This window comes from Acinonyx jubatus, chromosome A3, assembly GCF_027475565.1.
Source record: "Acinonyx jubatus isolate Ajub_Pintada_27869175 chromosome A3, VMU_Ajub_asm_v1.0, whole genome shotgun sequence".
Classification (NCBI taxonomy): Eukaryota; Metazoa; Chordata; class Mammalia; order Carnivora; family Felidae; genus Acinonyx; species Acinonyx jubatus.
This window is the reverse complement of record NC_069388.1, coordinates 115,416,701-115,437,968: the sequence shown is the minus strand read 5'-3', so window position 1 is coordinate 115,437,968 and position 21,268 is coordinate 115,416,701. Positions and strand designations below refer to the sequence as shown.

The window sequence follows — 21,268 nt, the reverse complement described above, 5'->3', positions numbered from 1 at the left end:
GGTCCGCTCCTGCCCAGCCACCGCCTTTCTTCCCCGCGCGGGGAGTGCGGCTGGCGTCAGCGCCGCCGGGAGCCTGGGCACCGAGGGGAGCGCTGTGCCCGCCTCCTCCCGCGCCTCTTCCTCCTCCTCCTCCTCCTCCTCCTCCTCCTCCTCCTCCTCCACCTCCTTCCCCCGCCTCCCCGCGCGCTCCTCCCCGCAAGGTGGAGTCTGGGGTTGACGTGAGTGAATCCACATGGTACAGGGGCTGGAGAATAAAGAGTGGAGTTGAACTCGTGCCATTGTAGTGACTCATCTCGGGCAGAGCGCAGGGGCTCCGAGCGAAGCGACGAGCAAGTGAGCGGCGCTCGGCGGGCCCGGGAGAGAGGGAGAGAGGCGCGGCCGGGTGAGGCGGCCCGTCCGGGAGCGGGCGCCGGGGAAGGGGTGCAGTCGGGCGCCGGAGCGGCGGCACGGGCAGCGGGGCCGCGTCCGTCTCAGCGCCGGCTCAGCTGGAGCCCGGCGGGCCCCCCCCCTCCCCCGGGCGCAGGCTGCTTTCTCCCGGCAAGTGTCCGAGCCGCTCCGAAACTCCGGCGGCGAGTCGACCACAGGAAGTTTATTCTCAGCTCCTTTTCTAAAAGGAGGAAATAGAAGTTTCTCCCAGCCGGCAGTCTTTTCTTTTCGCCTTTTTCGCCCTGTCTGAAATCGGGGGGCCCCCGGACCTGGCAGGCGTGACCCGCCGGGCTCCTGCTCTTTTTTAATTTCCAGTTTTTGATCCGGCCAGCCGTCCCGGCCGGGCTCCGGCTGCGCGCGGGAGCGGGAGGGCGCGCGCAGGGGAGGGACAGAGGGACGCGCGGACTTTTAGAGGGAGGGACTGGGTGGCCCGCCGGTCCCGCGGCGCTCGCAGAGCAGGAAAGAAGTGCGGCGCGAGGCGCTCGGGAGGCACCGTCCCCGGGCTGTCGCCGCCCCCCGTCCGCGCCCGCCACCGTCGGGGAGAAGCCCGGGAGTGAAGATTAGAGCCCGAGGCGCGGCCGGCAGGGAGCGAGCGCGCAGCAGCCGGTGCGCGGCCGCGGCGAGGGCGGGGGAAGAAAAACACCCTGTTTCCTCTCGGGCCCCCACCGCGGATCATGTACCAGGATTATCCCGGGAACTTTGACACCTCGTCCCGGGGCAGCAGCGGCTCACCTGCGCACGCCGAGTCCTACACCAGCGGCGGCGGCCAGCAGGTAGGTGCGGGCCCTGGGTGCACCTGGCGGCGCGGGTGGACCCCCGCCCTCCTCTCTCCGCCACTGCCTCTTTTGCTTTCTTTTCCCATTTTTGGCTTGGCGAGAAAATTCCTACGGGGTCACCGTTGTAGGTTCTGGATTTTCGTGTTGTCCGCCCACCGTTCTCCCCCGTCACTTAAAAAACAAACCAACAAACAAAACTGGAGCGGGGAGTGGGCTTGAAGAGCCGGCCAACCTTTTCCCTCACGCTACACCTTATCCAGACGAGCTCCTGGAATTGCAGCCCTCCTTCCCGGGAGCCTGTTAACTCCTCTCCCAGAAATCGTTGCCCTCTCCCCCTTCACTTCTCCGTGGTGGGTAAAAAAAAAAAAAAAAAAAAAAAACAAAAAAAAATCTTTGCACTCACTGACCCCTCCCGACATCCAAGGACTCTTCCTGTGGGAAAGCCCTCTCCCTCTCTGCCCCTGCTCCCCATCAGTCTTAATTTCTGAAAGAGGCTGGGGATTCGGAAACATGGTTGGGCTCCTTCAAGTAATCCAGAGTGAGAGCGAGGGTTGTCGCCCTGGGAATAGGGTGCGAAGGTCAGGAAGGAGGAGGTCAGCCTTGATAGGCTCCGGGCCTGCGCCTTTGTGCCCCGGTGCCCATCCATCTTCCGTTCGGGTCGGAGAAGGAGCTTGTACTGCCACCAGAAGGGGCGCCTTGAGGGTCTGGGAGGGTACCTGGGGCAAGGACGCCTGCAGAGAAAAGTGGGGGTGGGGGAAGAAGAGGCCTTGCTTAGGCTCTTGGGTGGTTCTGGAAGCGGAAAAACAACTTGTTTCTAAAGCAGCCGGACTGGTTTGCGCTGGAAGGATTGTGCCTGCGATCTGTGTCTATAAATACCAGAAAGGTGCTGCTGGGGTGGGGGTGCCAGTGGGGTGCCTGCCCTGGGCAGCAGCCACTCCCTCCCCCCCCTCCAGCCCACCCCCAGGCTTCAGAGGGAGCTGGCTTAACAAACAAGGCCACTACTACCTGAAGCCCATCTCCCTCAGGATCTGTGGAGTCTCTAGCCAAGTTGGCTGCAGCCAAGAGTTGGTCCCATAAGGCAGTGGCCTTGGCCTCCAGAAGCCAGCCAGCCAGGAGGGGCTGGGGTTGGCTCCTGGGAGGGGTGGACCCTGCCAGAAAATAAAATGGAAACATGGCTCTCTTTAGGATCTGAAGAGGGATACCTTGTTCCAAAGTGATTCCCAATACTTGGTGAGTCCCACAAATGGCTTTTCTGTGTCTTTCCTCTACCTCCCCTGGTGTCTCCCTAAGCACCGGCTGAAGAAGACCTAGTCTGTGCATTGAGGGCACATTCAGTGCACCTTTAATAATGAGCACCAAGGCGATGAGTTTTCAGTCTTGTCCTGAAAGTGATTTTGTTTGCTTTCCCTTCCCAGCGGTGGTTTTTATTGAATCCAAGTAGCATTAAGCCACGGAGTCCTGTATGCCCATTGCCTCACTCTTTAATTCAACAAACGCCAAAACATCCCTCTCCTCCTCCCGGAATCCCAAAGAGCTCTTTTGATATCTTGTCTGTTCCTTTTGCTGCTGTTTTCGTGGCAGTCATCGCTGCAATATTACAATCTCGCCGCCTGGCTTTGCTCAGACCCTGGGGCCTGAATGGGAAGTCAGACCGGACATCAGTGCCCCGACTGAATAATCTGTGTCACTAGGGCTTTGAGCCCAGGATGTGAGCAGAGGCAATTCCCTGTTTTGGAAGAAAATCAGACAGGAAACCAGTGCGAGGAAGAAGGAAGAGAACTCGGTCCGGCAGGGTGTAATGGGGCCTCATTACTGAAGCAAAAAGCAGCTGTTGGCTAATTCCTAGCATGCTGTAACACATGAGAATGTTGCAATTAGTAATAACTAGTGCATGGGTTCTCGCATATACGCCTGCCTGTTTGGCCCGGCAGCTTGAGTGAAGTGCCTTTCAAACCAGAGGGATTGGCAAGGTAATGCGGCTTTGGACAAGTCTTTCAGCCTGTCCGCCTCTGGGGGGAGGGGGGGAGAGAGGGGTCTTGTGGAGGGGGGAGGTTTTTCCATCATCTCTCCAACTTGGAGCAAAGCTGTTCTGTGGTCCTCAGGACTGACTTGGGAGGCTTTTGTTACTTCACAAGTCTGTGCTATGACCCTACAGGCTCAAGGTAACTTTATTACATACCAGATACAACTTGTAATCACTTCATTTCCCTCAGCTTCCTTCATGGGGAGGCTTTCCTGGCGTTTAGTGGGGTCTTCCTCCTTTGTGGTATCTCAGGAGACCACTCAGTAGAAGAGGGTTCTCTGGTTTTCCTTTGGGCAAGTGAATATTATTTTTTCCTGCTCTGTTTGTGGGGTCTAATATTCCTGATAAGTTTGTTGCTGTCTTTTCAACCCAGAACCTTATCTCTGGCTTCATAAAGCTTGATTTTAACACATGGCCATGAGTTCCAGGGACTTCAGAGGGGTGGGGGGCAGATAATTCTTTGTTAAAACCACTCTTCGTGTATATGGCAGGAACTCGAAGCATGAAAAATATTTCCTGTTCCAGTTATAGTTTTAATCTCAAAACATTGGTGATTTTGTTTTGTCAATAATAGTTGCACACTCCTCCCCCTCCTGGCCTTTTCTTTTTATTGTTGTTGTTTTCTCTCTCCCCTAACTTTCCTAGGAAAACACCTCCCAGATATATGCCCTGCCTGGCTGCTCGACTATTACGGTTTCAGGACCTGAGCATTACGCAATCAGCCAGTTACACAAACATAGGTCATTTCATAACTTGTTTTCATCAGCTGGGCCCCCTTTTAATGAAAAAAAAAAAAACAAAACAAAAACAAAACAAAACAAAAACAAGATCTAGGACTTTTCCAAGGCTGCCATTTGTCTGTTCCTCAGATAACGTGAAAATAAACCAAGAGGGACAGTTCCTCTTTGGAATCAAGGAATACCAGACTTGCTCTCTTCTTTGGCAACCGCCCTTTCCCAAGAGACAGACAGACAGACACACATACACGCACACATGCACACACACAAAATTCCCCGGAGTGAACTTTTGCCAACTGTACCAGGCTGGGACATTCCTCACATCAAAGAACTTTTACCAGAAATGACTGTGATTCCCAAGTCAGTCCCAATCACACCTCTCTACTGCCCCCTACGGGACATTCTTAGAAGAACTGTCTGGGGAATGTATTTTTCCAGCCCCAGACAGTGTTAACTTGGTGAGTTTTCGGAATTCTTAGGATTTTTTTCTTTTTAATTCAGGACAAATAAATGCCATATATTTAAAAGCGGTTAACTAGAAACTGCCTGACTTTGACATGCAGTTTTCTTAAGAAATTTTGTTTTGTTCTAAATAAAACCTGGTTGAAAAAGGAGTGCATTTTTTTCTTTCCCTGTCTTGATGTTTGTCTGATCTTTTGGGTAACCAGGAACAATGTCTTCAAATTCCCAAGGCCTGCTTTCTTGCTGTGTTTGTATCAGGACACTGGGAATTTTGGGGGGGGGAGGTGGTCTTCAGAATTGGCTGGAAGGTGGGAGGTGTATATATGAAGGGTTTGGTGCCCCCCCCCCCTTTGTCTTTGATCCTGTAGATGTTGTAGATTAGGATCAAACGAAATGTTATCCCAGGAATTTGTCTGTTCTACTGATTCTTGATGGTGGAAGTCAGCGTCAGTTTTTCATCAAAGCGAACGGGGTGAAGTAGCAGTCATGTATTGTCTGAGAGGGTAGCTGAATTTTTCTGTCCAGGCCCCTGAGTGCATTGCCATTACTTTATTTCTGCCTGCCTTATTATTCAAAGTGAGTATAAAGTTAGGGGCCTCATTTTCTTTTTTTCGTTTGTATCTTGATGCAAACACACCAGAAGTACACATCCAAATCCTTGTGGTCCCCTTCATAATTATTCACTGAGGAGACTAAATACTTCTTTGAGTGCTATGGCTCTTAGACTCACGTTTTACAATGCCCCTCTTTTGGAATTGCCTTCAGCAAATCCTTTTGAAAACCCTCCCTGCTAACAAATCTTTGTCCTTTGAGGGTGAGCTTGATATTTGGAAGTTAGCAAAAGATGTGACATATAAGGAATCAAGTCTGACACAGAAGGTTGGGTGATCCAGCTGGGTCCAAAGCACAGTATGACCCAGAGTTGTCTCGATCTTGATCTTAAGAGTCTTCCTGTGAGAGCAGGCACCAAGAGAGGGCACACCAAAGTAGGCACTTTGGCCATCTATCACTTTAGGTTTTCTTCCCCTCTGTTAAACAGGAATAAGGTGTTGGTTTTTGAGAACTCAGGAAGCTAACTTTGTGGTCTATTTGTTGAAAGAAAGAAAAAAAATAGCATCATTACTTTGTGGACATGTCTCATCCATGTTGCATGTGGTATCTTTTGATGGCCACAGCATTTCAACATGACGGCAGCTGCTCTGATTGAGGCAAATAGATCTGTTTCAAACCCCACTTGGTAACTCTATCCCTCTTCAACTCACTGGGCCAAAAAGAGAAGATATGCGTTCTCTTGCCCAGCACCATCTCACTGGCAGTGACTTGGCCATACTCACCCTGCTGGAGTTAAAGGGAATATCAGATGCCATGCCCTTCCACTGAGTGCAGAAGGGGTACATGGAATAGTGGGCATTACCCTTCCCACCCTCACCCGGTGCTTTGGAGTTGGGGGTTCTGGCCAGAAGGGCCCTGGGAGGAAAGAAACTGGGGACGCTGACAGGTAACTCGGCCTCAGTCGCTTTCTCCTGTCCCTTGTTTTTCTTCTCTCCCTTGTTTGCTTCACCCTGGCAGTTCAGAGGAGGAAGGGGAGAGTGTGGTTCCTTTGAGTGAGCCTGGGAAAGAGAGGAAGCTGACGGGAGGCAAATCACCTGAGAGAGTGTTCATGTAAAATGTGGGGAAATCATGAGTTATTAGCAACCATTTCCATCGTGACACAAGTGGCTTTCTTCAGAGAGGAAAGGTCAAAGTGATACCAAATGCAGAATCTGTGAAGATTGATTGAATTCCATATAGGAGGCTTTGGAGAAAATGACACGTTTAATAAAAATAGCATTTGGGTCCAGCTGGACCTCAGTTGTGCTCTGGGGTGTATGAGGTAACATTTGCCCTTACTCTGTCCTCTTCCCCTGAGCCAGTCGCTGGAGATTTTGGAATTTTTCTTTTCCCATGCTGGGGATGTAAAGAAAAGAAAAAGAGGGAGGGTGGTTCTTAAGAGAAAGAACCCAGTCCATTTCCAGGTATGCACAGTCCTACCTGTCTGCCTGCTGAGACAGGTCACAGGTATTCATGGGCTTCGTGGCTTGAGTGGTTGGGGGCCCAGTTGAGAATCAATGGGATGGTGGAATACCTGGCCAACAACACCGCCCCTGACTTCCATCTCAAATGCCATTTGTGCCCAGCTCAGGAGTTTCTGAGATAAGCTCAACCCCATCCGTGTCTTCAGGAAAATGGGAATCCGCACCCTGCTTCCTAGACCCTTGTGCTACCTAGATCCTAGACAGCTCTTGACCCTCATTTCTGAATCCAAGGCCTAGCTGTAAAATTCAGGAAGGTCATTTTCCCAAATCAGAAAGTGCTAGGCTGCAGGGACCCCTCTGACCCGACGAAGCTTGGTGGCCGTAGGGCGCTGTGTTCTGAGCTGTCTTTCTTAAACGGGCTGTGGGAGCGGGACTGAACAGCCCCGTGGCATCCTTAAATATAGGTGCTTCGGGATAAAGAAGGGTCTTTATGACGCCAGAGACACACAACAAATCTTATAAGGGCTCGAACTTCAGCTTCAGGGTCTGAGTGAGACTCCCTGGGTTAAAGGAAGAGTTCTAATTGTGTTTGGCTTTTTTTGTTCCCTCTCTTTATTCTTGCCGCCCCCCCCCCCCCCCCCCCGCCGAGCATTTGGAGAGGGAATGGGCCTCTAGAACAGGGGGCGCCAAACTATGACCCACGTGTCTTTGTAAATAAGGTTTAATGGAACATGGGCGCACCTATTTGTTTACATATCGTCTGTGACTGCTTCCACGCTATAATGGCAGAGTTGAGTAGTTGCGACAGAGACCGCATGACCCACAAAGCCTAAAATATTTACTATCTGGCCTTTTACAGCAAACGTTCGTCAGACTCTGCTCTAGGAGGTCGGTGGGGGCCAGTTTGTCCTTTTATAGGCATTCTTGCCCACCCAGAAGTCAACAGGATGACACAGTCAAATAAAGCATCTGGAGGCTTTGCCAGGCCGGAATGCCACACAGCCGTCCAGCATCTTTGATCCCATCCCTGGAGGAGGAGCTCCCAAGGGGGCTGGAGAGCCCCCCCCCCCCCCCCGCCCCCGGGGACTCAAGTCCTGGGTTCCCTGCTGTATCCCCCACCCCTCCCAGCACATGCTTGGTGCTGCAGCAAGGCTCGTGGTGCGTGGTGTTCCAGTGCTCACAGCTGGGAAACCCCGTGTTGGTTTCTGCTCAGTATTAACCCTTCCAGAGAGCACCATGACTTATCCCCAACATGATGTTTGACTGATGGTCGGGTCTGCTGGCAGAGAAGACTGTCAGGCTGACTTCTGGGACCACGGACCCCCTAGCCTCACCTCATCTCTCCTACTCCGGTGTAGCTTTCTGAGTAATACCTTTGGAGCTGAGACAAGTCACATCGGCCAGAACCCATTTAAACTTGTGTGAGTGTCTCAGAGAGGCTCCTCTAGGAGACAAAAGCCTTCTTTATCACAGCCCCAGTCCCCTGTGGGGATGGGACATTGTTTTCCTAGGGCCAGTGTGTTATCCAGATGGCTTTACCTCCCTCTGAAACAAGTTGTACATGCGTTTCGAGGCAGTCATTACCTAGTGCCTTGTTTTTATGGCTGTCTTGTTTTGTCTAGACCAAGCCATTGCTGCAAGCAATCTGGCTGTTGGCCGGGGAGCACATTCTGTGGAACCAGAGCGAGGGGACCGAGAGCCCCCAGAGGGGCTGAGAGTCGTCCACTTACTCCCAAGGAGTCTTAGTCTCCGAGCTGTGCTTTAGGGTTTTTGCTTGCTTCCCATGGGCTGAGAGAGGAGCTTTTTGTTTGTCTGTTGGAATGAGGAGTGGATTTCTTGGATGCCATCCGGAAAGAGAAGCTAACAGTTCCCTCACAGAGGTGGAGGGTCCCATCGAACCATCATGCTGGATGCCTCAGGTGCCCTTCAGACCCAGAACCTGACCTGAAGAGAGACATGGAATAAAAATGCCGGGTGCCTCCCAGGAGTGGGAAGCTGACCGTCTTTCCCGGAGCCGCCCCAAGCAGAGTGCACGGGCACCGTGGTGATGCGTGACCGCGGCGGCGGTGCTGCTCGTGATGACGATGCCCTTGCATTGGTTCAGAGCGGCGGTCCTCCACCCTGGCTGCACGCTAGAATCTCCCCAGGCATTTAAAAAAAACACCTTATCAGAACCCCACCCCGGACGTGTTATTTTAGAACCCTAGTGGCGAGGCTGGCTCCGGCCTTGGTGTTTTTAGAAAGCTCCTCAGAATGTTCTAACGCGCAGCCTCGGTTGAGAACCACCGGAGTGCCTTTTATAGCCAGCGATTCTAAGGAGCTACTTGTTTAATCGTGACAGTGATTTGCGAGTTTGGTGTTGAGTTTCTTCTTCACAGGAGAACTAAGTCCTCAGTGATTTCGCGAAGGTGTCCGCCCGGGCCTCCTGGCTCCAGGTGGAGGGTTTCCTGCCACCACCTTCCTCCCCCCCCCCCCCCCCCCGCCAGCTCCCCTCCAGCAGCCCAAGAGAAGCGTAGCTGTCTGGGCCTTGCGTGCTTCTGCGCACGCTCAGCCACGCGCACGCGTTCTCCATCCTCTGCCTCCTCAGAGGCCCAGCTGAGTTGTCCGTTTTCTTCTCCTTGAAGATCATTTCCTACTTGGAGTCTTCCTTGTTCACTGCATCCTTCCTTCCTTCACACACACACACACACACACACACACACACACACACGCACACCCAGCTCAGGCAGCTCCTGATAAAAAGCCGAATCGTCTTTGCCTTCCAAGGTGACTCAGAATCCATTGTACTGGACAGCTCTTCTCATAGTATCCCAGAATCCACTGGTAACTTCACCGAGTCTCACGATTCATCCCACTGGGGCTCTCCTCGCCCAATCCCAGAATCCATCGTGCTGGGTCATGCTTTCTTCACAAAACGCCCTTGCCCCGGGGCCCCAGGGCAGTCTGGGAAGGGAGGCAGAGACGTGCCACCACCCAGACTGGGGTCAGGCAGCTGGCAGGGGAGTGAGCAAGGAGGGGTCCCCAGCTCCCCCAGTTACAGTGAGGTGCTCTAAGCTCCACTTACTTGCATAACAGGAACCCAGGTGTCATCACCGGGGACAAAGGCAACGGTGGTGGCAGCTGCCATTGCTGCTAATACTTGTACTCCTGGTTGGTCTGACCAGGCCAAGATAGGAAGGGAAGCTATAGCACCTGTGCCAGCGATAGCACGATTTCATCTGGGATCGGACCTGTGGGGCCTCCTGGGTGAGAGGGGCGGTCGACAGGGATGAGCTGACACCCTGAGGGCAGCAGGGGTGGCTACGGCACTTAGGTCTGGATTTCAAGGAAGAAAAAAGCAACACTACGGAAGCTTGCGTAGCACCGTGTTTGAGAGCCTCTTTGAATCCTGACCCCCCTGCATACGAGCCATGTGGCCTTGGATAAGTTACTCAATCTCTCTAAGCCTAAATTTCTGCCTCTAAAGTGGAGATAATGGTCGTTCTTACCTCAGAGGGAGAATGAAGGAGATAATTTAGGTCAAACACTACCATGGTGCCTGTCGTTTAGTAAGTGCTCAGCAGGTGCTCTTATTGCTTTCATCTCGTCACCCACCAGATTAGGGAAGGAAGGAGCTGCAGAACTCCTTTGTGTGGAGATGGGGGTCACCCGAGGATGACGGCTTCATTAGGGGAGATTTCCCCTGAGGAGCTGGAAGCCGTGGGCTGCGGGGGCAGGGAGGCCCTTCCTTTCTCCCCTCACTTTCTAATAGTCGCTCTGAAGAAAGAGGAGCTTGACCCATTTTAGTGTTTGTACTCTGTCATCATCTTATATTCTAAATAGGATGCTTCCTGCAGCACGTTCCAGAGAGTTCTGCAACTTGGTCTGGGCATGAATTAAGAGACAGGGAGAAAACGCTGAGCTAGCAGCACGAGAGTTTCCCACAGACACAAACATGAACACAGATAGATATGTAGGTAGGTACGTAGAGACGCAGTGTGTCTGCCCCAAGCAAGATGGCGGTTAAGGGCGAGGAGAAGGAAGGTCTGGCCACAGATGCTAACCCTTGCAGGCTCATTAGTTGGAGGACACCTTTTCCTGGACCTGGTCTCACCCTGATGGGGTCACAGCCCCATCCTGAACCTATTCAGAAAGTAACAAAAGCAGGCACAATAAGTTTCCTGGTGATCTTTGTTGCCCCCCCAACCCACCCAACCTGTGGGTGCGCCAATGTCCTCAGAGGGTCCCGAGCCCCAGTACCCTGGGGACTAATTGGAGGTGACCCAGAGGCTCATGAGGCTGGGTAGGAGGCCTGTGCTCCTGCAGGTGCAGGCAGAGCTAGCCTGCTGAGTGTTGAGTAGCTAGGGGCCGCATCTGTCCTCGAAGTCATTTGGGGTATGACCACATCCTTACGAGCCACCTGGGGAGCGAGTTGCCAGGACCTCCGGGGAGCGGATCTGACGTGGGGCCTCAGGAGTAGTTAAGATCCCACTGATTCTTGGGTTGTTGGGTGTCCAGGGAAGCCCACCCAGTGTTCCGACCTTGGCCCCCCCAAGCACTGACTCTGCTTCGCCTCCTGGCTCTGCTTGTCCTGTTCCATTATGCACCTGTTGGCTCAATACTGTTTTTTCCTCATTTCAGAAGTTCCGGGTAGATATGCCTGGCTCAGGCAGCGCCTTCATCCCCACCATCAACGCCATCACCACCAGCCAGGACCTGCAGTGGATGGTACAGCCCACAGTGATCACCTCCATGTCCAACCCGTACCCCCGCTCGCACCCCTACAGCCCCCTGCCGGGCCTGGCCTCCGTCCCTGGGCACATGGCGCTCCCGAGACCTGGCGTGATCAAGACCATTGGCACCACCGTGGGCCGCAGGAGGAGAGATGAGCAGGTACGGCTCAGATCAGTGTAAAGGAGCCTCGTCAGTGGCTTTCTGGGCCTCAAAACGCACAGTGTTTTTCTGTGGAATGGTGGGGAGCTGGGGGAGCGGTCTGGGAGCGAGCACTGGGGAGAAGACGGAGCTGGGGACCGGGGGCACACGACCCTCACCATTGGAAGCAGAGCTGGGGGCCGGGGAGTCAGGCCCGGCTCTGTCATCTTGCTCATGTCCCTTAGAATCTCCGAGTCTCCGTTTCTTCAGTTGCAAAATGGGGATCATGGTACCTGCCAGCCAGGACTTGTTGCCATGCAAATGAGATCACAATTGTGAAAACACATTGCATGTGGTAAGGTATCAGCAAATGGGAAGGACTGTTAGGACCTGCCTACAGTGGTGTCCTTCCCTGATCCTTGGCAGCGAAGCCAAAGCACAAGCAGCCAACGAAACTCTGGCTGGGAGCTTTTTTTGGATTAGCCCTTGATCGTCCCCTAGGGTCTGTGGCAGGTGAAACACTCAGCCGACCTGCAGGGTTGCCCTCCAGGCCCACTCGGTGTCCGGGGCCTCCGGCTCGCAGCAGGAGCCCATTTCGGGTGCCTAGAATCCCCGTCCCAAAAGCGCAGGGACGCTGGGGTCTTTGGAGTTTGCTCAGCTGCTTTAGCTGACTGCGTGTGAGAGGAGGAAGTCAGGCATCAGCTTTTTTTATTCTCAAAGGGTTCAGCTTTGAGAAGGAGTCAGCCTGGCAGGGAGGGACACCAGAAAGTGTTGGGCCCGTGCTCTCTAGACACCATCTACCCATACCGAAAAGGCATGTCGTCCGTATCAATAGTGAACCAGGGTAGTGATGGGCCCCCCGATTCCCCAAAGAGAGGTCAGAATCATGCATAAAAAGAGGGAGTGAGCCTTCCAAGAGCCCCATCGGTCCCCCTTCACAGATGACACAACCGAAGCCTCAGACAAACATGCCTGGGGCCATTTGGCAAGAGAATAGGGAAGTCTGGACAGGAACCCATTCCCTGGATTCCCTGTGCAGTGCTCTCTTACCAATACCATGCCACCATGGATCCAGGGAAGGGAAGATACTTTAGCGGTGAAATCCCTTTTTCAAATGAGATATTAGCCTGGAGGATCAATCCTATCCATTTCCACCACTGTCCACCTCCACTCTGAGACCCCAGGTCCACAGTGTTCCAATACAAGGACCTTCAAACATGGTGCCCTGTGGATAATCATGGATCCAGTTCCAGCAGTCCCCAGGGTACTTAGTGGCGACAAGGGTCGCCACTCCGAGACACTGGAAGCATTCATGGGCTCTCTGTTCCTCTGAGGACAAAGCGGGGCCTTGCGTCCACTACATGCTGGTTTGTTCTGCTAATGGTAGGAGTCCGCGCAGGGCGACATGGAGAGTAATAGACACTGTAATAGATGCAGCTCTCTGTTGCTGTGGGGGCAGATGGCCAATATCCCCCTCACTGTTGCTTTCCGCAATTGTAGATATTGCAGTAGCAGTGATCATAATGTCCTTTATGAAATACGCTTCCTTCAGGAGCCCAAGGTGTCAAGCTTTCTAGTCACCGATGAGTTGGATCCCCCCTTATGTAAGTGACCCCGAAGTAAGAGCTGGTCTTGCGAGGGATTCCTGAACTAGCAGGACACAAAGCAAGATGTGCTGAGCACTCTTCCTTCTTTTCTGGGCCTCACCCACACTAAATTTAGAAGCTTCTATCTGGAAGGGACTTTGGAGACCAGCTTTTCCAGTTTCCCCTCTGTCCCCATTTTACAGATGAGGAAACAGAAGTCCAGAAAGGAGAAGGGCCCTGTCTCCTCTCACTAAAGTGAGTTAGTGGCAGAGCCAGGACTGGAATCTACCTCCTTTGACCTTCAGCCCTGTGGTTTTCCCACCGCACTACCCTAGGCATGCCTTTAGGACAATCTGTCTGGAGGATTTCCTTCCTTTTCGGCGAGGGAGGGAGAGAGTCAGGAGCATTTTGTCCCACATCAGTTAGGAATTCAGACAATCATCTGGCAGCTTGGAGGAAGCCTGGGGAGTAGCATCCTAGAACCGTGGCTCTTTGGGTTCCTAGCCCTAGGGTCTTTTCTCCGAAGCTGATTTCCTCCTTCCTGACTTCCCCCAGGGGGAGGAGCCTGTGACCCAGAGCCAACATGGTGCCTCATTGCCCTGCTCCAAGCCTGCCCAGAGGCTGCCTCTTAGGCCAGTGGTGGTGACCCGAGGAGGCCGGGAGCAGAGGGTGTGTGGCTTGTGGGTGGGAACTTGGTGGTGCTGACACACTCAAGCTTTAACCGCGTTGAAGTCACCACCCCTGAACACTTCCTATGCTGACAGCTCCCCCACGTTGCCCCATACCTTACAGATAGCGGAGAGACTTCTGGGCTAATCAGGAGGCCAAAAGCGGTCCGGAAGCAGCCAAAGGGGGAGGGAGGCTGAAATGTACCACAACAAGCTCTTCATCTTTTCTGCCCCTCGTCAGTGAGGGATGAAGGCCTTATCTGGGCCTCAGGAGGAGCCCGGTAGCCCTTTGCGTGATGAATCCTGAATGCAGGGCTGCGGCGGGGCCAGCAGGCCCTCGGTAACTCTACTGGGCTCAGGTTGAGACAAGTTTAGAAGCAGCAAGTATTCAGAGCCGCAGCCAAGTGGCCTCATGACCTCAGCTGGGCAGCCAGTCCCCACACAGGGCCAAGGTGCCAGGTTTGTGCACTGTGGATCTCCGGTTCATCTGGATTCTTCCAGGGCTCAGAAAAAGCTTCAGAGAGGAACCTCGGAATTCCATCTTCTTTCTAGCACTTTCTAGGTTAGAGAGGGCCCTCACACTGAATCTTTTTCTTTGTTTTTAATTCTTTTTTGTTTTTATTTATTTTTGAGAGAGAGAGAGAGAGAGAGAGAGAGAGAGACAGAGCACGAGTAGGGAAGGGACAGAGAGAGAGGGAGACACAGAATCCAAAGACAGGCTCCAGGCTCTGAGCTGTCAGCACAGAGCCCAACACAGGGCTCAAACCCATGAACCGTGTGACCTGAGTCGAAGTCCGACCCTTAACTGACTGAGCCACCCAGGCGCCCCTCACACAGAGTCTTCATCTGATCACCACAGAAACTTTTTGGAAGGCAGGGCAGGTCCCAATAATTCATTTTCTAAATGGGAAATCTGAGGCTTAGAAGGTTTGGTGATTTGTCCATGGCAACACAGAAATGTCACATCAGGGTTTTGTGGTTTTTTTTTTTTTTTTTTAAGTTTATTTATTTAGAGAGATAGTGTGAGCAGGGGAGGGCCAGAGAGAGGGTGAGAGGGAAAATCCCAAGTAGGCTCTGCACCAACAGCACAGAGCCCAACGCGGGGCTCCAACTCACCAACTGGGAGATCATGACCTGAGCTGAAACCAAGAGTCGGATGCTTAACCGACTGAGCCACCCGAGCGCCCCCATATCCGTGTTTTGCTTCCAGTCTGCCTTAGACCTCTCAGAAGAGAGAATATGGAGCCTTTGGCTCTCTAGGGGAGGCAGAGGATTTCAGAGGCCGGGGCTGAAGACAGGGCGTGAGGACGGAGGTGGAGGCGGGACGAGGTATGGGACCCTGAGACCAGGTCTTTGGAAGGGGCCTGGGGACTCCCAGAGGCAGACCCTGTGCTCTCTGTACCCCACCTGGAGACCACTGCAGGGGGCAGAGGCACAATGAGGGTGGGGCTGATGCGGGAGTGGAGCTGGGTCTGGTTCTTAAACGCATGAGGTGAGGTCGTGGAGGAGGTGAAGGAACATGAAGAGGATATCCCGGGTGTGAAGGAGGTCCCCGGGGCAGATGCAGGACGAGGCGGGGCTCAGCCGAAGCCCTGGGAGATCTGAGGTGCCAGGAGGCTGGTAGGTCTCCCTAGCGTGCCAGGCTTCCTGCCTCCCCCCTGAGCCACACACCTTGACTGCTAGAGGGTGGGGAGTGGATTTGAAAGTTGAGAAGGTGTGACGAGCCTCTCTGTGCTCAGGTGGCCTGATGCCTCAGAGGGACTTCGTGTCCAAGGAGTTGACTGGCACGTTTTCATGCCAACGTTTGGAGAATTTGATGTGGGGCTCTGGCACCTTGGTTGGGCCCATAGGGTTACCTCAGTGTAGACAGAGATGGGATTGTCCTCTCCGATGCTGTGCCCTGCTTTGCTGTTCAGGATATCACAGCAACAGACCTGCAGGGTTGTGGGGAGCCCTGGGGACTCTGACCTGGGCCCAGTCAGGTCCGTGACTCCCTCCCTCTCTCAGTGGGGACAGTTTCTCTCACCCCTCCAAAAGTGGCTTTGGCTTTTTTCCCATGTTGTCCCTTAGGGTAGGACCCAGATCTTACTCCTCTAAGAATCTTCTAAGCCTTCAGTACTGAGCTTGGCACGTAGTAGGTGTGCTATCAGTGTCTGAGAACTGCGCAGAATGGTCTTTCTTTCGGAATTACTTTCGGCCTTGGCCCACAGCCATCTCCTCCTGTCACCTCTGCCTGCACTGAGGGGCACTGGGGTCACAGGAAGGGCTGTATGTAAACAGAGTCTCAGCCCTATGTAGTGGAGCAGAGTTCTTGCCCAGGGGGCATGAGTCACAGGCCCCCAACCAGCCTCCTTGCAAGAAGCTAGATGAAACGCTCTGCGGAGGGATTTTTGTTCATTTCGTTTTCTGATAAATCTCCAACCTCTCAAACCACGCCCGGCACTTGGAAGGTTCTCATTTGTTGAATGAATGCGGGTGGTGGGCAGCAGGATTTAATGTGCCTGGGGGGTCCCTTCTCCTTTTTGCCTGTCCTGTCCAGCCTAGCATTGTGCCAGGCACACTAGTGAGCCCTCCAGGTTGAATTGTGAGCCACTGGCACGCTGGGGCTGGTAGAGGAATTGGAAGCCAGGTGGTATCCATGGCCCACCTTCTGGCAAAAGAACATCCCCCCCCAGCCCCCTTCCCCCCCCCCCCCCCCCACCAGTGGTTCTTACTCTGGGCCGAGCTACTTAACCAAATGGGGATAATGAGGCTTGCAGAGTAGGCAGAGTGGTGGGGAGGAGTAATTGGCCAGGGTTTGGGAGAAGCTGTGTAAGTGGGTGGGGCCAGGCCTGGCTGGTATGAAGGGACTCTGGGAGGAGCAACCCCAGCTTCTCCTCTCTGGCCTTAGCACTGGATCAGGGCTGACATGATAAATGCTACCATCTTGTCTGGGCTGTTGAGTCCTTGACACGTTGCTGTCCTGTTCTCCCCCTCAAACCTAGGACTGTCACTTTCCAGGGTGGGCTCAGCTCTAAGTGTCCTCCCGGGTGGCCACAGCAGGGAGCGCATATTCTAGAATTGCTGAGCCCAACCACACTCCTCCCGCCTCTCTCCCTTCCCCCCATACCTATCCCAGAAGAGTTTCTTAAAATGTAGTTAGGAAACAAAGCTAGGGAACCATTTACCCAAACCTAATCATGATCCTTGACCTTGGCCTCTAGCTGTCCCCGGAAGAGGAGGAGAAACGTCGAATCCGAAGGGAGAGGAACAAGCTGGCTGCAGCCAAGTGCAGAAACCGACGCCGGGAGCTGACGGAGAAGCTGCAGGCGGTAAGGAGCTCCACAGAGGCCGGGGGCCCTTCTGGGTGGGCACGTGCTAGGGCCCCAGGCCTCCTGGCCTCCCACCCTCTCCTTGCCCACCAGTGGCCTGTATAGATGAGTCAGTGCAGACAGAAACATTCCTTCCTTTGAGCACATAGGTTTATCATTGCCCTGATTAAAGTAGAGATTGGGGGAGAGTGCTGGCCTTTGGCACCAGCCTGGGCCCAGAGAGGGAGTTCAACAGCCTGCAGGGACCCAACACCTGTGCATCTCCTGCTCTCAGACCTGCTGGGGCCCCTGGGTGAGGGATGGCACAGAGTGTTGGTATTGCTAGGCCCTGAGAGCCCGCGCAGGCCCAGACCTGCCCCCTCTGGGGCTACTTCCCAGCCTTCCAGCTGCCCCCATGCCTACCACCAGCAGGAATGATCCAAGCTAGCTGGTGTGGACAGGGGGAGACTGCAGTCTGAGGGGGTCTCGAAGCTCTCTGGGTCTCATGGAGATGGTCATGTGCCAGCTGAGTCGTACTGTCTTGGGGTTTTCTCGTATCCTTCATGGGCAGGAGGATTCCTAATCTCTGCTATGAGCCTGAAGCTGTCACCTTGGTACCTCATTCTGCCCTGTGAGTCCACTCTCCCCTGCTGCCTAATTGCCCACACCTGGGGGCTGTGGCCCTGCCCTTCCCTCTCAAAAGCCTGACCTGACCAACGTCACGTAACTCCCTCCAGAGCCTAGCCCTGCAAGATGGGCTGAATGGCATGTGGAGGAAGCCCAAAGTCAGGACTAACTCTCCTGAGCAGAATGTTAGAGGGAGACTGTTGGCAGTCTTTAACAATGACCAGCCAGGGACGGTCTCTGGAAATCACAAATTACCTTACACATCCCATGACGTTCTCGAATGCTCCCAGGTACCATCCACCTGCTTCAGGTCCCCTTTGTCCAAGAGTGAGAGCTCTTGGGGATTGAATGTGTACTGTGTGAATTCCATGTAGCCTGTAGTGATGTCCCGTGGAGGTGTGTGTGAGCATCGGGAGGGAGACCGGGAGCTCTCCGTCACTAGGTGAAGAGATCCCTTAGTGATCAGTACTCCCTGGGTAGACTCCCCCAGGAGAGTCCTCCCTACCACTAACCTTCTAAGGGGCCAGGTCCTCTTGAGTCTACCCTGGGTGCTCCCTGCCACTAGCCCCAGAATAGCCCCTCCTCCTCCGGGCTGCCTGCTTTCCTCCCCTCCCTCCCTCCCCCAGAAGCCTCACACCCTACTCCCCCGCCGCCCCACCCACCCCAGCCACCCAGGCCCCTGAGCCACATCCTCCACAGGAAACCTCTCATAAGCTCATGACGTTCGTCAGACCCTTGAGACAGATGGAAACTTTTTTTCACTGTGGAATATGCTGTACTCTGCTCAGCGAAGCTCTGGCCCACATCATCTCATTCTTGAACGGGAATCTGTGTTAGGGGAAAAGTGGGGAGGAGGCCGTGACACACACCTTTTCACCTTTCATACCTGCTCCTTCCATGTGCTTTGCTGCTTCTCTGGCTTTGTACCAAAGGGAGGAGGCCGAGCTCCTCGCCACGGGACCCTGCCACCCTCCTCGCCTGCTCAGGCTGTCAGGTTCCTCATCTGTTAAAGCACAGGGACTGAACGGAATATTCTCCCAGGGTTCTGTGAGTCCCGAAGCACGTGCTTCAGAAATTAGAGTAAAAAATGGAAGTGGGGCGGTGACGATTTAGCGGGGACTAATGGAGAACTTCCTGCCAGGCTGGCACTGTCCAAAGCTTGTGTGTGCAGCGTAGAGTTTAGTGTTTATGCATCCACAGGCAGGCTGGACAGGGGTGAAGGGGTATGAGAAGGACTGGGGGGGGGGGGGGAGTTGCGGTGCAGGGAACTGCATGCTGCTCTCCCTTCCCCTCCAGACCTCACTGCTCCCCCCTCCTGGGAAACTGCAGTCCTGGCAGGGGGGCAGTAGAGCCTGGTAGCATATGGACTCTGGAGTAGATACATCAGGGTCAAGTCTGGGCTACCCTGTAACCTGCTTGCTCTGTGACACTGGGCAAATGATAAGACCTCTCTGAATCTCAGTTTCCTCATCTGCAAAGTGAGGTGATTGATGATGCCTGCTTTAGAAATCTCCTGGAGGATTGATCTGCAGTGCCTGGCACAAAGTAAGCCCTCGGTCGTGGTGTCATTTCAGCCTTCCTCCGAGCCTACTTTCCTCCTTTCTCAGGAGCTTTGGACATAAAAGGAATCTTGAGCCACCAGGTGACTCAGAGCCAGTGGGGTCCGTGGCCAGGGGTGTGAGCGGGCTGCTTTCACAGTTGGTCCTCTGGGGACAGCTCTGGTTTTCCTTTTCTCACCTGGATTGGAAGCCAACCCCACCCCCACCCCAAGCAGGTCTCCCCGGCAGGCTCCTATCCCTCACACACCTCTCTTCCCCCTGCAGGAGACAGAGGAGCTGGAGGAGGAGAAGTCAGGCCTGCAGAAGGAGATCGCTGAGCTGCAGAAGGAGAAGGAAAAGCTGGAGTTCATGTTAGTGGCCCACGGGCCCGTGTGCAAGATCAGCCCCGAGGAGCGCCGATCCCCCCCAGCCTCTGGGCTCCAGCCCCTGCGCGGTGGAGGCGGCGGAGTGGGTGCCGTCGTGGTGAAGCAGGAGCCCCTGGAAGAGGACAGCCCCTCATCCTCATCGGCCGGGCTGGACAAGGGCCAGCGCTCTGTCATCAAGCCCATCAGCATTGCTGGGGGCTTCTACGGGGAGGAGCCCCTGCACACCCCCATCGTGGTGACCTCCACGCCTGCCATCACTCCGGGCACCTCGAACCTCGTCTTCACCTACCCCAGCGTCCTGGAGCAGGAGTCGCCTGCATCACCCTCCGAGTCCTGCTCCAAGGCACACCGCAGAAGCAGTAGCAGTGGGGACCAGTCATCAGACTCCTTGAACTCCCCCACTCTGCTGGCTCTGTAACCCAGCTCCCAGGGGGTCCTCGTCACTGCCTCCTTCCCAGGGACCAGCACCTTCAAGCACTCCAGGGCCGTGAGGGCAAGAGGGGGACCCTACCCGAGAAGAGAGCTTCCCGGCTCTGGGGACACCCAGGTGGGATTTGGTGGTGAGGTGTTGAGGACTTTTGGTGATCTCTTAGAACTCACGGACCTCCTCCCTCGTTCATCTTGCAAAGTGAATCCTGTGTCTTGAAAAGCCTTGGAGAACTTGGTTCAGTGGACTCAGGCATCTCTCTGGCTTCTGAAGAGCCTGAAGCTGGTGTGGACCGTTCCTGTCCCTTTGTTACGATCTGTCTCTGGAGTGATGGTGTCCTTCCCCGCCCCACCAAGCATGCTCAGTGCCTTTTGGTTTCACCTTCCCTCTATTCGCCCCTTCCTCTCCCCAGTGTCGATTTTACTTCCTCTTGGTTTTTATCAAAGTTGCCATGACATTTCATCGGGGTGGTCTGAATATTAAAGCTCTTCATTTCTGGAGATGGGGCAGCAGGTGACTGACTCTTCTGCTGGGGCCGACTTGTCCAGAAGGGGACAGTCAATGTGCAATACAGAACCTTCCCTCCCTTGACACTCCCCGGTCCACCACCATCTCCAGAACCACCAGCAGGGCTCCCTGAGCTCTCAAGGAGATGCTGCCATCACTGGGAGGCCTGGAGGACCCTTCCTGCCCATCCTTGAAGACAACTTTTGGAGGAGCGGCTTGGCCAGAAGACAGGGTGTGAGTGAGACAGCCGGGGCACAGGTTGGGTTTGCCAAATGCCTAATTACCAGGCCAGGAATAGTGCCAACAAGCCACACAGGTGTGTCCCAGCCAGCTTCCCTTGACCTGGTGTCTTGAGCAGGACGTCTCCTGTAATTACTGCCTCGCCATCCTGCCCCTGGACCCTTCTACTAGACCAGGGAGGTGTCCCTCCCTGGGAACCGCACAGCACTCCCAAGTCTCTATTGGCTCTGCCATCCCCGGTCTGGCTCTCAGGGTGACGCCACCCACAGAAATTTAATGAGCGTGGGCCTGGGCCCTCCCCAGATTGCTGCCCGGGGCAGGGAGGGGGGGGCACCTCCCCAAGCCTTGAAGGCACCTTTGCTGTGAAGGGAAAGGTAGGGGAGGAAGGAGGGGAGGCAGAGTGGGATTCGGCTCTCAGTGAGATGTCAGGCCTTTTCTGCCCTCTGTGGTCATCATCTGCTACCTGATGGAGTGCTTTCTCCCTTCCACACCGTGTCCTCCCAGTGTGCTCCTCAGGTCCAGCCAGCCAGCTGTGAACCTCTGGCCCAGAGCTGTTGCTAAGGCTTGGGGCTTTCATGCCCTTCCTGGGGGCTGCTGAAATCAGAGATGAGATGTATTGCTTCCCACTGCAGGGGGCGGGGCGTGGGGGCAGGGGTCCTCCTGGCCTCTTGCAAGAGCACAGCTGAGCGAGGGCCCTGCCTCCCATCCC

At 54.4% G+C, this 21,268-nt stretch overlaps 1 protein-coding gene across 1 annotated transcript; it reads left to right on the top strand.

Annotated features, from left to right (window-relative positions):
* The first annotated feature begins 309 nt into the window (after positions 1 to 309).
* FOSL2 (FOS like 2, AP-1 transcription factor subunit) lies at positions 310 to 20,312 on the top strand. Its single transcript, XM_027033454.2, has 4 exons — positions 310 to 1,199; positions 11,060 to 11,311; positions 16,748 to 16,855; positions 19,285 to 20,312. Exons 1-4 carry the CDS (start codon positions 1,101 to 1,103, stop codon positions 19,801 to 19,803), a joined length of 978 nt encoding a protein of 325 aa, XP_026889255.1. The 5' UTR covers positions 310 to 1,100; the 3' UTR covers positions 19,804 to 20,312.
* The last annotated feature ends 956 nt before the right edge of the window (positions 20,313 to 21,268 follow it).

Bases quoted from the DNA above. Each gene is read 5' to 3' on its own strand.
- FOSL2 (XM_027033454.2), top strand. From the start codon at position 1,101: ATGTACCAGGATTATCCCGGGAACTTTGACACCTCGTCCCGGGGCAGC. The intron at 1,200-11,059 runs GTAGGTGCGGGC...TCCTCATTTCAG, and splicing joins CCAGCGGCGGCGGCCAGCAG to AAGTTCCGGGTAGATATGCC. The intron at 11,312-16,747 runs GTACGGCTCAGA...CTTGGCCTCTAG, and splicing joins GCAGGAGGAGAGATGAGCAG to CTGTCCCCGGAAGAGGAGGA.